Genomic DNA, 16,269 nt, shown 5'->3' with positions numbered 1-16,269 from the left:
CAGAAGACAATATTTTTCTTAATCTAATCTTCCCTAAAAATTCCTCATGTAGTTTTACCAAGGCTGGGGGGCCACGGCACGTGCAGGAACCAACGTAGCCCCGCCACTGATTATTTGTGTTTTCGTATGTTGATAGCGCATGGATGCGACCATGGAATTGATAACGATGTCTTCGTGGGTGTCGACTGTGAGGATGTTGGATCGGTGCCAATGCCTGCCAAGCCAATTTTTTGCATTGAGTACCTGCATGGGCAACCACTTGGAACGAAGCCAATTAGTTGGCACGCCATCGAAAGCCCATCCCGCCAGTTCATTTTCACGTGAACTTTTGCGCCAATAGTTGGCGACTCACGGGCAGCTTCGCCAATTTTTTGGCACGCCCATGCATTGGCAGGGCTAACTCGAGCGAAATCCAAACACACCCGTAGAATGCCGAGCACTTTGCGGGCCTAGCACCACCAGGTCTCAGAGTTGTCGTGCCCCCTTCATGCCACCCACGAACATCGCTGCGGCAGCCCGCTCGACCAATATGATCCCATCATGAAGCTGCTGGCCGGCCGAGCCTATCATAACCCACACGCGTCGCTCGTTTAGTCAATTCTCCATGGACACATGCATGTATCACACGGTCGCGATCTCCTAACCACGCTGATTAATCACAAGGACCTACCACGATTTTCCCCTGCCTTTTTATGAGGAAATTACAGTCAGGAGGTTGCCTCATCGGCTCCCAGCACAACCTCCGATGCATGGTGTTGTCCATTGCATGGTCCATTGGAGTGGGGCGACTGAGGCCACATCCAGCGAGAAGGTGACAGACCAGCCTCTCCACCAACGGAGCACGCCAGCAGCACGATAATCGGTGCAAGGAAGATGGTGCGGTGCGCACGCTCGGCTGTACGAGAGTTCACTGCCACAGCGTGAAACACGGGGCGCCCCCGATCGAGTTCCCGCCTGTTGGTCCCGCTTGGTGCCTTCCTTCGCCGACACAACATGTTGCTTGCTCCTGCCAGCCATGGCTGATCCTCCGTCGACTCCGGCCACACACACATTGGCGAATACGGTTCACTCTAGATCCGCATCTAACCTTGCAATTCGGTGCTCATTGTTGGCCCACTCTCGATGTCGAGTACTTCAGGCGACGGCGATACGACCGGTGACGAACACGACGAACAACTCGAACACGCAAACTGTCTCCTGATCAATCTACTCAGTGCAAAGCTAGCCTCCTGATCATCCTCACCTAATTGATCTACACAAAGCTGCCGTGAACCCAATACCAAAGACCCGTACGTGCACAGCGGCCAGCCGGCCGGAACACAACACGCACGCACACGAAAGTTGGCTTGCTTAATTGCCAATGGCTCGTACCGAGCCTGATGTTGATCTGTATTGCTACACACGGTCTTCCTAGTTACAGGCTGGGGTACATAGTTATATATTAGGTAGCTAGCCAATACTAATCCTACTCGGCAACGGCTAAAAGCCTAACACGGATAAACACCTACACGGGCATCAAAATCAGTTAGAGGCCAGAAGAAAGTCAGACATGCCTTCTATTAAATCTCATCCGTCAATCATTATGATTAACTATAAAATCAACGGATATAAAAGGATGACGTATGAAGAACTATGAAAGCCTCCGTCCTTTAATATTACTAGCAAAAGAGCTCGTGCGTTGCAACGGGAGAAAAAAATAACACACACTCTTAACCCAATAACCATAATACGTTCATGCCCTTTATTTTAGCGAGGCATCATTTTTATGTTGCCGCTTATCCTCCTCATCCTCAGTGGCCTCAGTGTTCACACAAACCAAAGTGTGTTTGAATGTTGTTTTTCCCATGCCAGTTTTTTCATAGAGGTGCTCATGTGTGGTTATCGATGTTTTCTTTCGTATCTTTATGATTTTAGTGGTTGTTTATTTGCAATCCGGATCGTCGCGGTACGAAAGAAAAACGGACGTGCCCTATAGGTTACAAGTTTGCTTTTAAAATAATATTTTAAAATATTTAATAGGTAAAAATAACATCATATTCAAATTTTACATATTTTTCTCTTCAAATTTCATATATAAAATGTTAAAATCGGAGTTACGGTTTAATAGATATGGATAATTAAGAAAAATATTTGTTTGACTCAAATATCTTCCAAAGTAATGTTTAATAAATATTTAACAAACAAAATAACATCATATTCAGATTCTACACATTTTTCTAATCAATTTTCATATATAACATGTTAAAATCGGAGTTACGGTTTAAAAGATATGGATAATTTAGAAAAACATTTGTTTGACTTATATATGATCGGCGGGTGAATTATCTAATACGTCAGGGGGGTTTCCGTAAAAATGTAAAATAACGGTTCGGTTATGACTTAAGTGTGTACTGCGGGTTAATTCAAGAAAAATGCAGGGGGTTTTCTGCAGAAGTGCGTGACGGACAGCCAAAACTCGATTTGCTTTATTATTAGGTAGAGATTATTAGGTAAAGAGGTAAAGATAAAGATAAAAATAAAGAGATAAAGATAAAAGGAGAAAGAATTCTTAGTTCTTCTTCCGTCACCCATTTATATCCGTTAATTTTATGTAAACCATTAAGATTGATGGTTGAGATTTACAAGAAGGAAGGCTTCTCTATACCTAAAAAAAGTTAAAGTTCCCTTTCCGTTTGGTTTCGTCAAGCCTTTCCCATGATCGGTACCTCACATACCCCTGGTTTTCCTTTGTTAGTCTTTATATTTTCGGACTCGGTTTATACCTGTCCCACGCACGCCTAATAATTTGGGCTGGCTGCAACATAATTTCATTGTTAGGAATAATAAGCATAGGAAAAAACAATAGATGATAGACATAGTTGCTTGTAGATGCAAAAGAAAAACAATGGAGACGAAGAGGTACAGCGGGATCCAAAAGAACAACAATGGAGATGCAAATCGAGAAAGGCAAATACTGGCGGTGAAAGTTGCACAGAAAATTATGTGAGCAAAAGTTGGAACTTCATTGTCTCACTACACGAACCAATGCTGAACTATGTCATACCGAGATCTATGTCATACTGAAATCAAACATACTCCCTACATCTCATGATGCAAGACATTACATTATGTGACAGAGGAAGTATCATATTGCACATGAAGCAAGCAGCATGTCTTGGCACAGGGGAATACATATTATATATATACAACGATATGTAGTTCATATTAAAATTTCTGCAAAAAGACTTATATTTAGGAACGGAGGGATTACTGGCATAGAGAGATTGCTCCAACATATGAGTGCATGAGAGGCAGATAAGATAGTTAGAAATTTTAGGATAGATATTAATACAAATACTGCAAACTACAGTGCTCCACTCAATACTACTAGGATAGATAGACGGTGAAATAACAGTGCTCCTCCGATCTACTCGAATTTAGCTGGCGGTTCGGTGCCAAAAACCTCCAGGTACGCCTTCCTGTGAGCCTCACGCATCATTCTGTTGGTGTCTTCCCGGAAGTTGTCGGGGATCTCGACGTAGCCCTTCTCCTCAAACTCATCCTTGATCTCCTGCTGGTACTTGAAGTTTTCATCCCTCAACTTGTTGAAGAAACCGGCGTACTTGCTCTTCTTTCGGTCGAAGCGGGCAGGCTTTTCCCAGGACAGGATGGACATCACCTCCTCTTCACTCATCATGTTCTTCGCCGGAGGAAGAGGGCCTCCCTTGCACTTGCCATGGCCACCCTGCGAGCCGGCCTTAGGAAGCCCCTTCTGTCGACCATGACGCCCTGGCATGATCACTGCCTCCTTCTCCTGCGAACCGTCCTTCGGAGACCCCTTCTGTCCACCACGACGACGCGTTGGCTTGGTCGCCGCCGCCACCACTACCACCTCCGACGACGAACCGGCCGAGAAAGAAGGCCCCTTTGGAACTCTAGCTTCCGACTCGAGGCGATTCAGATTGGGGAGGAGACGACGCCGCGTCTTCCGTCTTATAGGGGCGGCGGAGGCCAGCCGTAGTCGGTCTCGGCTCGCTCTTGGGCTCCAGCTGGGCTTCTCGTGGCACGCCAGGTAAGATGAGCGCCCGATGCGGCCCGGCCAGCCCAGCGCCCAGACGCACGATTCTCATACGAGACAGACCTCTCGCCTGAAGAGACATTGTAATGGGCCAGCCCAGTAGCGTTGTTTGTTCATCTCGTTTTAAGTTCGTTCGCTTCGTTACTATTGTATATAAGTTCACTCACTTTTGTTTTTTATTTTCATTTATTTACTTTTTCTTATATTCTAAAAAATATATCTAGAATACACATACTCCTAAATAAGTACTTAACCATATATTTGAAAAATTATAAACGTATATAAATAAATGTTTCAATGTATGCAAAAAGTACAATGTGTATGAAAAAAGTAGACATCAAAACATGTATTTGAAAAAAGTCATGGTCTTTGAAAAAAATTAGTAAAATTATATTTTAAAATTGCTAAAAATTTATGAAAAAGTGTTCATGACATACACAAAAAAAAGAACAACATCTATAAAAATAGACATCAAAACATATAATCGAAAGAGGTTAATACTGTATTTTAAAAATGTTAACACAGTGTAAAAAAATTGTTAGCGCAGTCTAATCAAATGTGGATATGCTTCGAGTGAGTGTTTTAAATTTTATTTCAAAAAAGCATAACATGTATTCAAAAACATGTGTTCAAAACAATGTTAACCATGTATTGAAAAAGAATTTATGTGCAAAAAAATGTTTTAGGTATATACGAAAAATGTCCAATCTATATGGAAAAGAGTAGACATGAAAACATATATCTTAAAACATGCTTAACATATATATTTTTTCATGTATACAGAAATATATAAAATATGTATAAAAATATAGAAATCAAAACATATCTTCAAAAATAATGTTAATCATGTATTTAAAATATGTTAAACATGCATAAAAATGTTTCTTGTGTATAACAAAATGTACAATTTGTATGAAAAAAGAAGGAATCGAAACATATATATTACAAACCCAAAGAGAACTGAAGAAAAAAAAAAGCAAAAAAACCAAAGAAAAAAGCAAGCTTATGAGAAACATAAAGAAAACATGTAGAAAAAGAATAGAAAGATAAAACAATGAAAAATGTAAAAGGAATAGACAAAATAAATAAAAATAAATAAAAAAATGAACGAGCCCAGCCAATGTACAGTAAATAGTAAGAAAAAACTAATACAGAACAACGTCCGAGCGAGCGAACGAACCCAGCAACCTAGGCAAGTGGCCGAGCAAGCATTCACTCTGAATGGGCCAGCCCATACCTGCCGACGCCATAATACGAATCGCAGTAAGCGATATATAGTTGTAGAGAGCAACTAATCAAAGAGTGCTCTTTTTGGAGGACCAGTAAGTGTCACTTTTCGTGGGCTAGGAGGCGCCACTTGACACACTTTTACTCGCCGCCACGTGTTGTGGACGCTCCCTCTGGGTTTTTTCTGTACGCATTTTCAGCTTTTATACCAAAAATTTTGGGTTTTCCGGGTTTTCCCTGATTGTTCCTAGATTTTGAACAAAAAAGTTGAAACAAAAATTATTTTTGGAAAAAATGTGTTTTTTTTTGCGAGAGGCACAGATTTACTTCTCTTGGAGGCACATATATGCTTCGACGAGAGGCACAGTCATGCCCCTCAGAAAAGAAAAAGACATGTTTTCCTTTTCTTTTCTTTTGCAAGAAGCACAGATTTACTTCCCCTGAAAGTACGGATTTGCTTCTGCGAGGGGCTCAGGCATGTCTCTCGGGAAGGATAAAAAAACATATCTTTTCCTTTCGCGAGAGGCATAATTTTACTTCTCATGGACGCATAGACTTACTTTCACGAGAGGCACAGTCGTGCATCTCGAAAAGGAAAAAAATACATGATTTGCTTCCGCGAGAGGCACGACCATACCTCTCGAAAAAGGAAAAGAAATGTGTTTTTTTACTTCCGCAAAAGAGGCACAGATATACTCTTCGTGAAGGCCTGGATTTGCTTCCGCGAGAGGAACAATCATGCCTCTTGAAAAGGTAAAAAAGACGCATTTTTATTTATTTTTCTTTTCGCGAGAGGCAAAAATTTACTTCGCATAGAGTCACAATTTTCTTCCGTGAGAGGCACAGCTGCACCTCTGGAAAAAGGGGAAAACGTGTATTTGTTTTCACGAGAGGTACGGATTTTCTTTTCTTAGAGGTACAAATTTGCTTTCGCAAGATGCACAATTATGCCTCATTGGAAAGAAAAAAAAACATGGTCCCAGTTTCGTTTTTTCATCTAGTTTTTTTGTAAGAAAAAAAGATTGTCGAAACATATCAATATAGGATCTAGTTTTACAGATCTCGACGCAAGGAATCCAACGGTGAAAACAGTTCGAGATTTGAACGCACGGTTTAAGAGATAAAATGTTTTAAATAAACGAATCTACGAAAGAAAAAACTCGCAAGTTGCGACAAGACATGTTGCAATCAACAAAGGTGGAAATAACCTTTGCAAAGAATACCCATTAATTAGTGGTTTTGATAGCTATAGCACTATATGTCGCCTGTACCGATTCCTAATAGGAATCGCCTATAGCCGACGTTTAGCAGGCTGGCCTAGTAGCGCAGTTTATTCGCGCTCTGTAGGTTTGCTTTGCTCCAGTTTTGTACTTCTTTTTCCTTTGGCTTTTAATTTTTCATGGATTTTTATTTTATTTTTTGTTTTGTTTTCTTTGCTTTCTCATCGTTTTTTGGTTTTATTTTCTTTATTTCACATTGATTTTCTTTTACTTTTTCTTGGTTTTCTTTGCTTTTTTGCTTTTTTTAGTTTCTTTGTCGGGTTTTATCAGTTTTTTTGTCCAAGTACATGTCTACTTCTTTGCAGTACACAATGTACATTTTAAGAGCATATACGAAACATTTTACGATACATATTGAACATTCTTCAACTACATAATGTATATTTTTCAATACATGTTTTGAACACTTTTTCTAATACACGGTAACATTTTGCCAAATACATGTTGCACATTTTTAATGGCAATAAACATTTTGTAAACTATACAACTATTTTTGCCCGGTTTAAACATTTTTAAAAATATCATGGACAATTTATTAAAACATGTGATATTTCTTTAAAATGTCATGTCTATTTTTTATAACCTACGCAAACATTTTATACATTGTATATAGCATTTAAAAATGTCTCCCATTTTTCTTGAATGTAGGAACATTTTCCTTAATTGTCACGTACATTTTTAATGGTATGAAACATTTTTTTACATTACACAAACAATTGTTTTACATTGTATACACATTTATAAAAAACAATTAAACACGGAAACAATTTTGTTGGCATGAACATCTTTTTGAGAGTTTTATTAAAATTGTGCTCACATTTTTTGTATTAGGTTAACATATAATGAATTTATGTTTTTGAACTTTGTTAATTAATTTTAAGGTTTTGAAATATATGCATTAAAATATAATAGAATAAAATATATCGAATGAAGTCCTCCTACCTTTCAAACTTTATAAAGCGCAGCCATTCTTCTGGATATTCCAGTGCATATATAAATTTTGTTGGTAGTATTACAAATAACTAAGTGCATGGCCGACATTCTAACTTTGACTGTGGGAAGTAGATTTACAACAGTGTCACCAAAAATGAACAAGATATTGATCGATGCATCTAAGAACATGTTATTAGCCCCTTCGCAACCTCTTACTTCCACAAATTAAATATATGTGAATTAGGCAACCGCCATTACAGTTTTGATGGACCACATAATATGTACTTCCCATGGATTTCAGCCTGTACTTTATGATATGTGAAATTTCAGTTCACCAGTGGTGCATAAGATCAAGATGACTGACTTATTTGCTTTGTTTTGGTTGTCTATTAGCAGCATGCATCAGTACTCATCACCTCAACTTTGAAATGACCACCTCAATGACAAATGTTCATTTAACCAAGAAATTCTTTTTTCATGGCGTTTACTTTAGTTGATATATATTTGATCACTTGTATCAATAAAGGCACATTTATTTGTGTATAATTTTGATCACTTGTATATTTGATACTTATAACAATATATTTGATCACTTGTATGAACAAATGTTCATTTTACCAACAAATATGTGATCACTTGTACCAATAAATATTTTCATCTAAACAAATCTCAAAATATTATGTATGTACCACCCCTCAGAAAAAATATGATGTATGTACCTGATAGGTGCTCAACCTTTGTGTCTCTTGATCTGTTTGAATATTACGCATTATTTTGTTATATGAACTTATGGTTGGTTGCTTCTCATCATATTTTTTTTGGATAAAAAGGCAGGCCGCAGTCTACCTTATATATTCCAAAGTCAGACCAGAAGGTCTGAGGATTGTTTGAGTACAAGAGGATGCTAGTGAGATCACTGCATCAAAAAACAGTACAACAGAAGAAAAAGATGAACCAGCCTAAGAAGTAGCTGATAGAGAATCTGCTTTACACAGAAGAAAAACTTGCAAAGAACTGTCGTTCGTTCTAGTGCACCAAAGTCGAGCATCTCTGCTATAGCAGCCCAGGAATTAGCATGCAGCACTGTTACTTTGTCAAAAATTCTAGCGTTGCGCACCTTCCGGAGCTGAGCAACACATGCAGCGATCAGCATGACCTAGTGATGACATACCGCCTTCATTTTGAGCACAAAATCCTTTAAGGAATGTGATGCTATTGCTTGCTGAGGTATCTCTAGCTTCTGCCATAAAGAATGAGTGGGTGCACACCGTAGAGTAATGTGATTTATAGTTTCTTCCGTGGGGCAAAGATCACAGAAAGGATGCTCAACATTCTTCCACTGCTTTCGGAGGATGAACGTTTTGATGTTGAAGCGCCCTTTGTGAGCAAGCCAAAAGAAAACTCGCAATCTCTTAGGAATCGTCTTGTTCCAAACCATGCCAAAATGGTCATGCTCCGAAAGAAAACTCGCCATCTCTTGGGAATCGTCTTGTTCCAAACCATGTCCGCCGGTTCCCACACAACCCCTCTGAAAGTGAGCAGGTTGTAGAAATCTCTAACCGCAGTGGGCTGTGTCAGAAAAAATGTGAACTCGAGAGTCAGATAGGCCTGCAGAAGGCGTGTGGGTAGAAGCAAGCGGCTCACTCAAAGCATCTAGCTCCCGTGCAGTGATGTCTACTACACAACCTTCTTCTTGTAGACATTGTTGGGCCTCCAAGTGCAGAGGTTTGTAGGACAGTAGCAAATTTCCCTCAAGTGGATGACCTAAGGTTTATCAATCCGTAGGAGGCGTAGAATGAAGATGGTCTCTCTCAAACAACCCTGCAACCAAATAACAAAGAGTCTCTTGTGTCCCCAACACACCCAATACAATGGTAAATTGTATAGGTGCACTAGTTCGGCGAAGAGATGGTGATACAAGTCCAGTATGGATAGTAGATAATGGTTTTTGTAATTTGAAAATATAAAAACAGCAAGGTAACAAGTGATAAAAGTGAACGTAAACGGTATTGCAATGTGTTGAAATAAGGCCTAGGGTTCATACTTTCACTAGTGCAAGTCCTCTCAACAATAATAACATAATTGGATCACATAACTATCCCTCAACATGCAACAAAGAGTCACTCCAAAGTCACTAATAGCGGAGAACAAACGAAGAGATTATGGTAGGGTACGAAACCACCTCAAAGTTATTCTTTCCAATTAATCCATTGGGCTATTTCTATAAGTGTCACAAACAGCCCTAGAGTTCGTACTAGAATAACACCTTAAGACACAAATCAACCAAAACCCTAATGTCACCTAGATACTCCAATGTCACCTCAAGTATCCGTGGGTATGATTATACGATATGCATCACACAATCTCAGATTCATCTATTCAACCAACACATAGAACCTCAAAGAGTGCCCCAAAGTTTCTACCGGAGAATCACGACAAAAATGTGTGCCAACCCCTATGCATAGGTTCATGGGCGGAAACCGCAAGTTGATCACCAAAACATACATCAAGTGAATCATGTGATATCCCATTGTCACCACAGATACGCACGGCAAGACATACATCAAGTGTTCTCAAATCTTTAAAGACTCAATCTGATAAGATAACTTCAAAGGGGGAACTCAATCCATTACAAGAGAGTAGAGGGGGAGAAAACATCATAAAATCCAACTATAATAGCAAAGCTCGCAATACATCAAGATCGTATCACCTCAAGAACACGAGAGAGAGAGAGAGAGAGAGAGAGAGAGAGAGAGAGAGAGATCAAACACATAGCTACTGGTACATACCCTCAGCCCCGAGGGAGAACTACTCCCTCCTCATCATGGAGAGCAACAGGATAATGAAGATGGCCACCGGAGAAGGATTCCCCCTCCGGCAGGGTGCCGGAACGGGTCTAGATTGGCTTTCGGTGGCTACGGAGGCTTCTGGCGGCGGAACTCCCGATCTATTGTGCTCCCCAATCGTTTTAGGGTATATGGAGTTATATAGGCGGAAGAAGTACGTCAGGGGAGCCACGAGGGGCCCACGAGGGTGGAGGGCGCGCCCAGGGGGTGGGCACGCCCCCTGCCTCATGGCTTCCTCATTGCTTCCCTTACGTGGACTCCAAATCTCCTGTGTTGCTTTCCTTCCAAAAATAAGTTCCGTGAAGTTTCAGGTCAATTGGACTCCGTTTGATTTTCCTTTTCTGCGATACTCTAAAACAATGAAAAAAACAAAAACTGGCACTGGGCTCTGGGTTAATAGGTTAGTCCCAAAAATAATATAAAATTATATAATAAAGCCCATAAACATCCAAAACAATAGATAATATAGCATGGAGCAATCAAAAATTATAGATACGTTGGAGACGTATCATGCAGCAGTCCTTGAGAGGTTAGGGTGAAACTCCAAGGTCCAACGGCCGGGGTACTGCCAGGCAACCGAGCATTGTTTATCTTTAACAAAGGAAAATAGGGTGGGGAAGAGCTGAGCGAAGCGACCATTGTAGCACCATTTGTCCTGCCAGAAAGCAATTAGTTTCCCATCTCCAATATGGCAGAGATGTTTGCTGCACCATAGGGATATATTTTGCCAAGGCTCTCCAGATGGGTGTGTCCATTGCCCTCAGCTTATCAGGTAATCTTTTGTTCAGATATCTTCGTTGGAACCATTGATAGCAGGGGACTGATGATCCTTGCAGAATTCTGCTTGTGAACTTGCATAGCATGGCGTCATTGTGTTCTTCCAAACCTCTAATCCCGAGACCACCACACTGTTTGTGGGACACAACCTGTTCCCAAGCTACCAAGCAATCAACCCGCTGTTTGTTAGCTTACTTCTGCCAAAGGAAGTTTCGCCTAAGCTTGTCTACTTTGGCCAGGCTAGTCTTGTTCCACTTGACACATGCCATGTAGTAATTTGGAATGGATGAAAGAACAACATCAATCATAGTGAGGCGCCCTCCTCAAGAAAGGTAAGTGGCCAGGTAACCCGCTAAGCGCCGGTGGATCTTCTGAATCAGTGGCATCAGAACAGAGTTGGAGATCTTGTGGAAAGATGGGGGTAAGCCAAGTTAATTGCACGGTAGTGAACTGATAGGGCACCCCAGAATATTCGCTGCCTCCTTTGCATCGTCTTCATTCATATGGATGGGCACAAAAGTACTCTTGTGATAATTAATTTGTAATCTAGAAAAGTCTGAGAAGGCTTGCAAGATATCCTTGATCCGTGCAGCTTGCGAGACCTCCCCTTTCAGAAGAATCCAAGTGTCATCTGCGTATTGTAACACTGGTAAGAAATCCAGGCCACTTATAGGACTCTCCAGAACCCCATCAGCCACTGCAGCGACACACAGTCATTGAAGTATATCTGCAACCATGAAGAGGTATGGGGATAGCGGGTCGCCCTGCCAAACACCACAGCTGAAGAGAATAACATTCCCAAGGAAGCCATTCATCATCACGTTGGCCCGCCCAGGGTGAAGAATAGAGGAGACCCAAGAGATTCAGCGATTACTAAAACCTCTCTACTGCAAAAGGTTGGTAAGGCAGGTCCAATTTACGCCGTCGAAAGCTTTCTTGAAGTCAAGCTTAAGCACGATCATGGGGATCTTCGTCTTCTACGTGCATTGGACTAGCTCAGAGGCTAAAGCAAAGTTTTCCACTATGGGCCTTCCTCTGATGAAACCAAACTGCGTGTAGTGAACCAACACAGATATGAACTGTTGTAACCTCATGGCAAGTAACTTGGTGAGCAGCTTGATGACGCTATGCACCAGAGAGATGGGCATGTATAGTGATCTCCAATGGTGACTCGACCTTAGGAAGTAAGGTGATATATGCCCAATTGATGCCATACAGACCTGCTTTCCCCTGGAAGAAGTCATCAAAGAAGGCCAAAATGTCATTTTTGAGAACAGAAACGTGTTTCTTATAGAACTCATTAGTGAAGCCATCCAGGCTGGGACTTCTGTTGTTCGTAGAAAGCTTGATAGCACGAAGGATCTCCTCCCAACTGAAGGGCTGATCAAGAGTGGAGAGATCCACCCATCGACCTAAGAATAGATTGTAGCAAGGTTAACCGCCAACGGGTTGTTCGGGCGGCTATCGAAGATGCTCTGAAAAAACTCTGTGGCGATATTCAACTTATCAGAAAATATTGAAATGCTTCACTTCATTCTGGACCAGCACATGAATCTTATTATTTCTAGCATGGCAGCTAGCGGCAAGGTGGAAAACCCATGAATTCTCATACCCAAAAGTACACTAGTTGAGCTTTGCTCTCCTTTGCCAGAATGCAACCTGCCATCTAATCAGTGTCTCGAGCTTTGAAGTGGCATGTAAACGGAGTACAAACTCCAGATCTATGAACTTTCGTCTCTCTTCTATTGCATTCAAAAGGTCAATAAGCAGTTTGTTGTTGGCGATAAGAAGTTGTAAGTTTCCCTTACTCTTAACCCATTCTCTAACTTTTGCACGAAGCCGTCTGAACTTGAAATTCAGTCTAGATGTTGTTGATGAAATCTGACGGTGTCCGGCTTGCCAAGAGTCCAGCACAAGCTGGTCAACCTCAGGAATATGCAACCAATTATTCTCAAAATAGAAAAACTTGGTACGAGGTATAGTGGCTCCAAAAGTGATACATATAGGCACACGGTCTGAAGTGACTGATGAGATAGAGGTAGCTAAAGTGTCCAAGAACGCCAAATTCCAGTCAACATTAATAAGCACACGGTCCAGCTTAACCAACGTCGGGTCCCTGCACTTATTAGACTAGGTGAAGTGCATGTTAGCAATGTCAACATCGATCAGCCCATGACTATTAATCCAGTCATTAAAGTCTTCCATTAAAGTCGAGTTGATATGATCATTGTTCTTCTCAAAAGCATAGCGGTACATATTAAAGTCCCCCACCACCATCCAAGCATCGGTAACCAAATCAGATATGTTGTCAATCGAGCTGAAGAAACTTGGCCTTAGATTTCCATCACATGGGGCATAGACCATTATCAAAGAGAAAGCAGCGTTATGAGAAGCTGACGAGAAAGCCACTATTACAGAAAAGTTGTCATGTGCCAGAACTGTCCCATTAACTGTCGAGTCCCAAGCCACAAGAATGCCACCACAAGTGCCCTGCGCTGGTTAAAAGCAGAAGCTGTGCAAAGATGCTGGCAGGAACTTCCTGATAACAAACGTGTCGACAGCATTGATCTTGGTTTCCTGCAAGCAGATTATGTTGGGTTTGCAGGAGTTAATAGCATCCAGGACAAGGCAGTGCTTGTTATGATCACCCAAGCCATGGACATTCCAGTTGGCTATAATCATAAGAGCAGAGCAGCCTCCAAGAAGGCCAGAAGGCCAGAAGATGCAATGGAAAGCAGAGAGGAAACATACCATGAATCAATAAGATAACAGGAGCTCACAACAGGACACAAACGACCAACTACGATGATCCAGACAACACAAGCACACTTGCAACTAGAAGGATTGTGAACCCTAAAAGAGGACCAGAACAACAACAACAGAAGAAGGTCGCGACAGTTCTCGATAGGCCGGAAGCGACTACAGCAATGCAACAGCTACTGACTAAGAGGCATAAGGCCACCTAATGCAGACCCGGTCCTGCAAAGCCTACTCATTGAGATCCAAGGAGTACTCCAAAGAGGTGGGAAGTATGAGCCGAAGAAGGGGTTTCGGCCTCCCTTAGAATGCCTTTCGTATCACAGCAGCCAGCAAGCGCTTTGAGCTTGTTCTTCCCCAGCGGCCTCGGCGTTTCTTTGAGCGGAAGCTGGATCAGCGCGGACATCGTGCATCTTCTTAGAGCGCTTGGAGGAGGTGGAGCGCCCCGACGAGCAGCCAAAGGATGAACCGGACGAGGAAGAGATAGCCATCCGCGCCTTGCGCTTGGCAACACGCTCGATGCAGTCCCCACTGGGTCCATCCATCAGGTTGAGAAGCCGGGGCTATGCCGCGACAACACCAGAGTCAGAGTCTCCTTCCTGGCGGTGGCGGCTGGCTGCTTGTCCGCCTGCTCAGGCATGCCATCCAACATAGCCAGAGCAGACGGCAGCGGAACCGGCTTCTGCCCTTCTTCACCTTAGGGTTGCTCCAGATTATCCTCGCCCGTCAGTGCCTCTGCAAGCTCACAAGGATGGGGTGCTCCAAGGAGTTCTCCGCTCCAGACATCACTAGCGACGGCGCCGGGAACAGAGGTAGCAGCTCCGAGCGACCCTTCCACTATGAAGCCTTGGACTCCGCCGGCAGAGTGCGACACCCACAGGCATAGTGCGCGATGGCTGTCGGTAGTGAGTAGAAGTAAGCATGGAAAAGGGGGTGGCGACTGATACATCCATTTGCATCATGTTTCCTAGCTGTTATTTATAATGTTTTTATCCATAATAATACTTTTTGGAGTAATTCTAACACCTTTACTCTCATAATTTACAAGGAACACGCCAAGAGGGGGAATTCTTGCAGCTGGATCTGGACCTGGAAAAGCTACGTCAAGTCACCTATTCTGCACAACTCCAAATGAGCTGAAACTTTACGGAGAATTTTTATGGATTATTTGAGGAATATTGGAGCCAATAAGCACCAGAGGGGGGCCACCAGGTGGGCACAACCCACCTGGGCGCGCCAGGCCACCCTAGCGCACCCTGGTGGGTTGTGGCCTCCTCGGCCCACCTCCGGTGCCCATCTTTTGGTATATAAGTCATTTTGACCTAGAAAAAATAAGGGGGGGCTTTCCGGGACGAAGCGCCGCCATCTCGAGGCGGAACTGAAGGAAATATGACCTAGAGGCAATAATAAAGTTGTTATTTATATTTCCTTATATCATGATAAATGTTTATTATTCATGCTACAATTGTCTTAACCAGAAACTTAGTACATGTGTGAATACATAGACAAACAGAGTGTCACTAGTATGCCTCTACTTGACTAGCTCGTTGAATCAATGATGGTTATGTTTCCTAAACATAGACATGAGTTGTCATTTGATTAACGGGATCACATCATTAGAGAATGATGTGATTGACTTGACCCATCCGTTAGCTTAGCACGATGATCGTTTAGTTTACTACTATTGCTTTCTCCATAACTTATACACGTTCCTATGACTATGAGATCATGCAACTCCCGAATACCGGAGGAACACTTAGTGTGCTATCAAACGTCACAACGTAACTGGGTGACTATAAAGATGCTCTATAGGTGTCTTCGGTGGTGTTTGTTGAGTCGGCATAGATCGAGATTAGGATTTGTCAGTCCGTGTATCGGCGAGGTATCTCAGGGCCCTCTCGGTAATGCACATCACTATAAGCCTTGCAAGCAATGTGATTAATGAGTTAGTTGAGGGATGATGCATTACGGAACGAGTAAAGAGACTTGCCGGTAATGAGATTGAACTAGGTATTGAGATACCGACGATCAAATCTCGGGCAAGTAACATACCGATGACAAAGGGAACAACGTATATTGTTGTGCGTTTTGACCGATGAAGATCTTCATAGAATATGTAGGAACCAATATGAGCATCCAAGTTCCGCTATTGGTTATTGACAGGAGATGAGTCTCGGTCATGTCTACATAGCTCTCGAACCCGTAGGGTCCGTACGCTTAACGTTCGGTAATGATCGATATTATGAGTTTATGTGTTTTGATGTACCGAAGGTAGTTCGGAGTCCCGGATATGATCACAGACATGACGAGGAGTCTCGAAATGGTCGAGACATAAAGATTGATATATTGGACGGCTATATTCGGACACCGAAAGTGTTCCGGGTGATTTCGG

The 16,269-nt window shown here is 42.1% G+C and overlaps 1 protein-coding gene across 1 annotated transcript; it reads right to left on the bottom strand.

Moving 5' to 3' along the window:
• Positions 1-3,265: 3,265 nt before the first annotated feature.
• On the bottom strand, positions 3,266-5,307 carry LOC119299081. The gene is made up of 2 exons (XM_037576370.1): positions 5,295-5,307; positions 3,266-4,104 (listed from the first exon to the last, which is right to left on the bottom strand). Exons 1-2 carry the CDS (start codon positions 5,305-5,307, stop codon positions 3,407-3,409), a joined length of 711 nt encoding a protein of 236 aa, XP_037432267.1. The 3' UTR covers positions 3,266-3,406.
• Positions 5,308-16,269: the final 10,962 nt, after the last annotated feature.

Source organism: Triticum dicoccoides, chromosome 5A, assembly GCF_002162155.2.
Source record: "Triticum dicoccoides isolate Atlit2015 ecotype Zavitan chromosome 5A, WEW_v2.0, whole genome shotgun sequence".
Classification (NCBI taxonomy): domain Eukaryota; kingdom Viridiplantae; phylum Streptophyta; class Magnoliopsida; order Poales; family Poaceae; genus Triticum; species Triticum dicoccoides.
The sequence above is the reverse complement of the archived record's forward strand: the minus strand, read 5'-3'. Positions and strand labels throughout refer to the sequence as shown.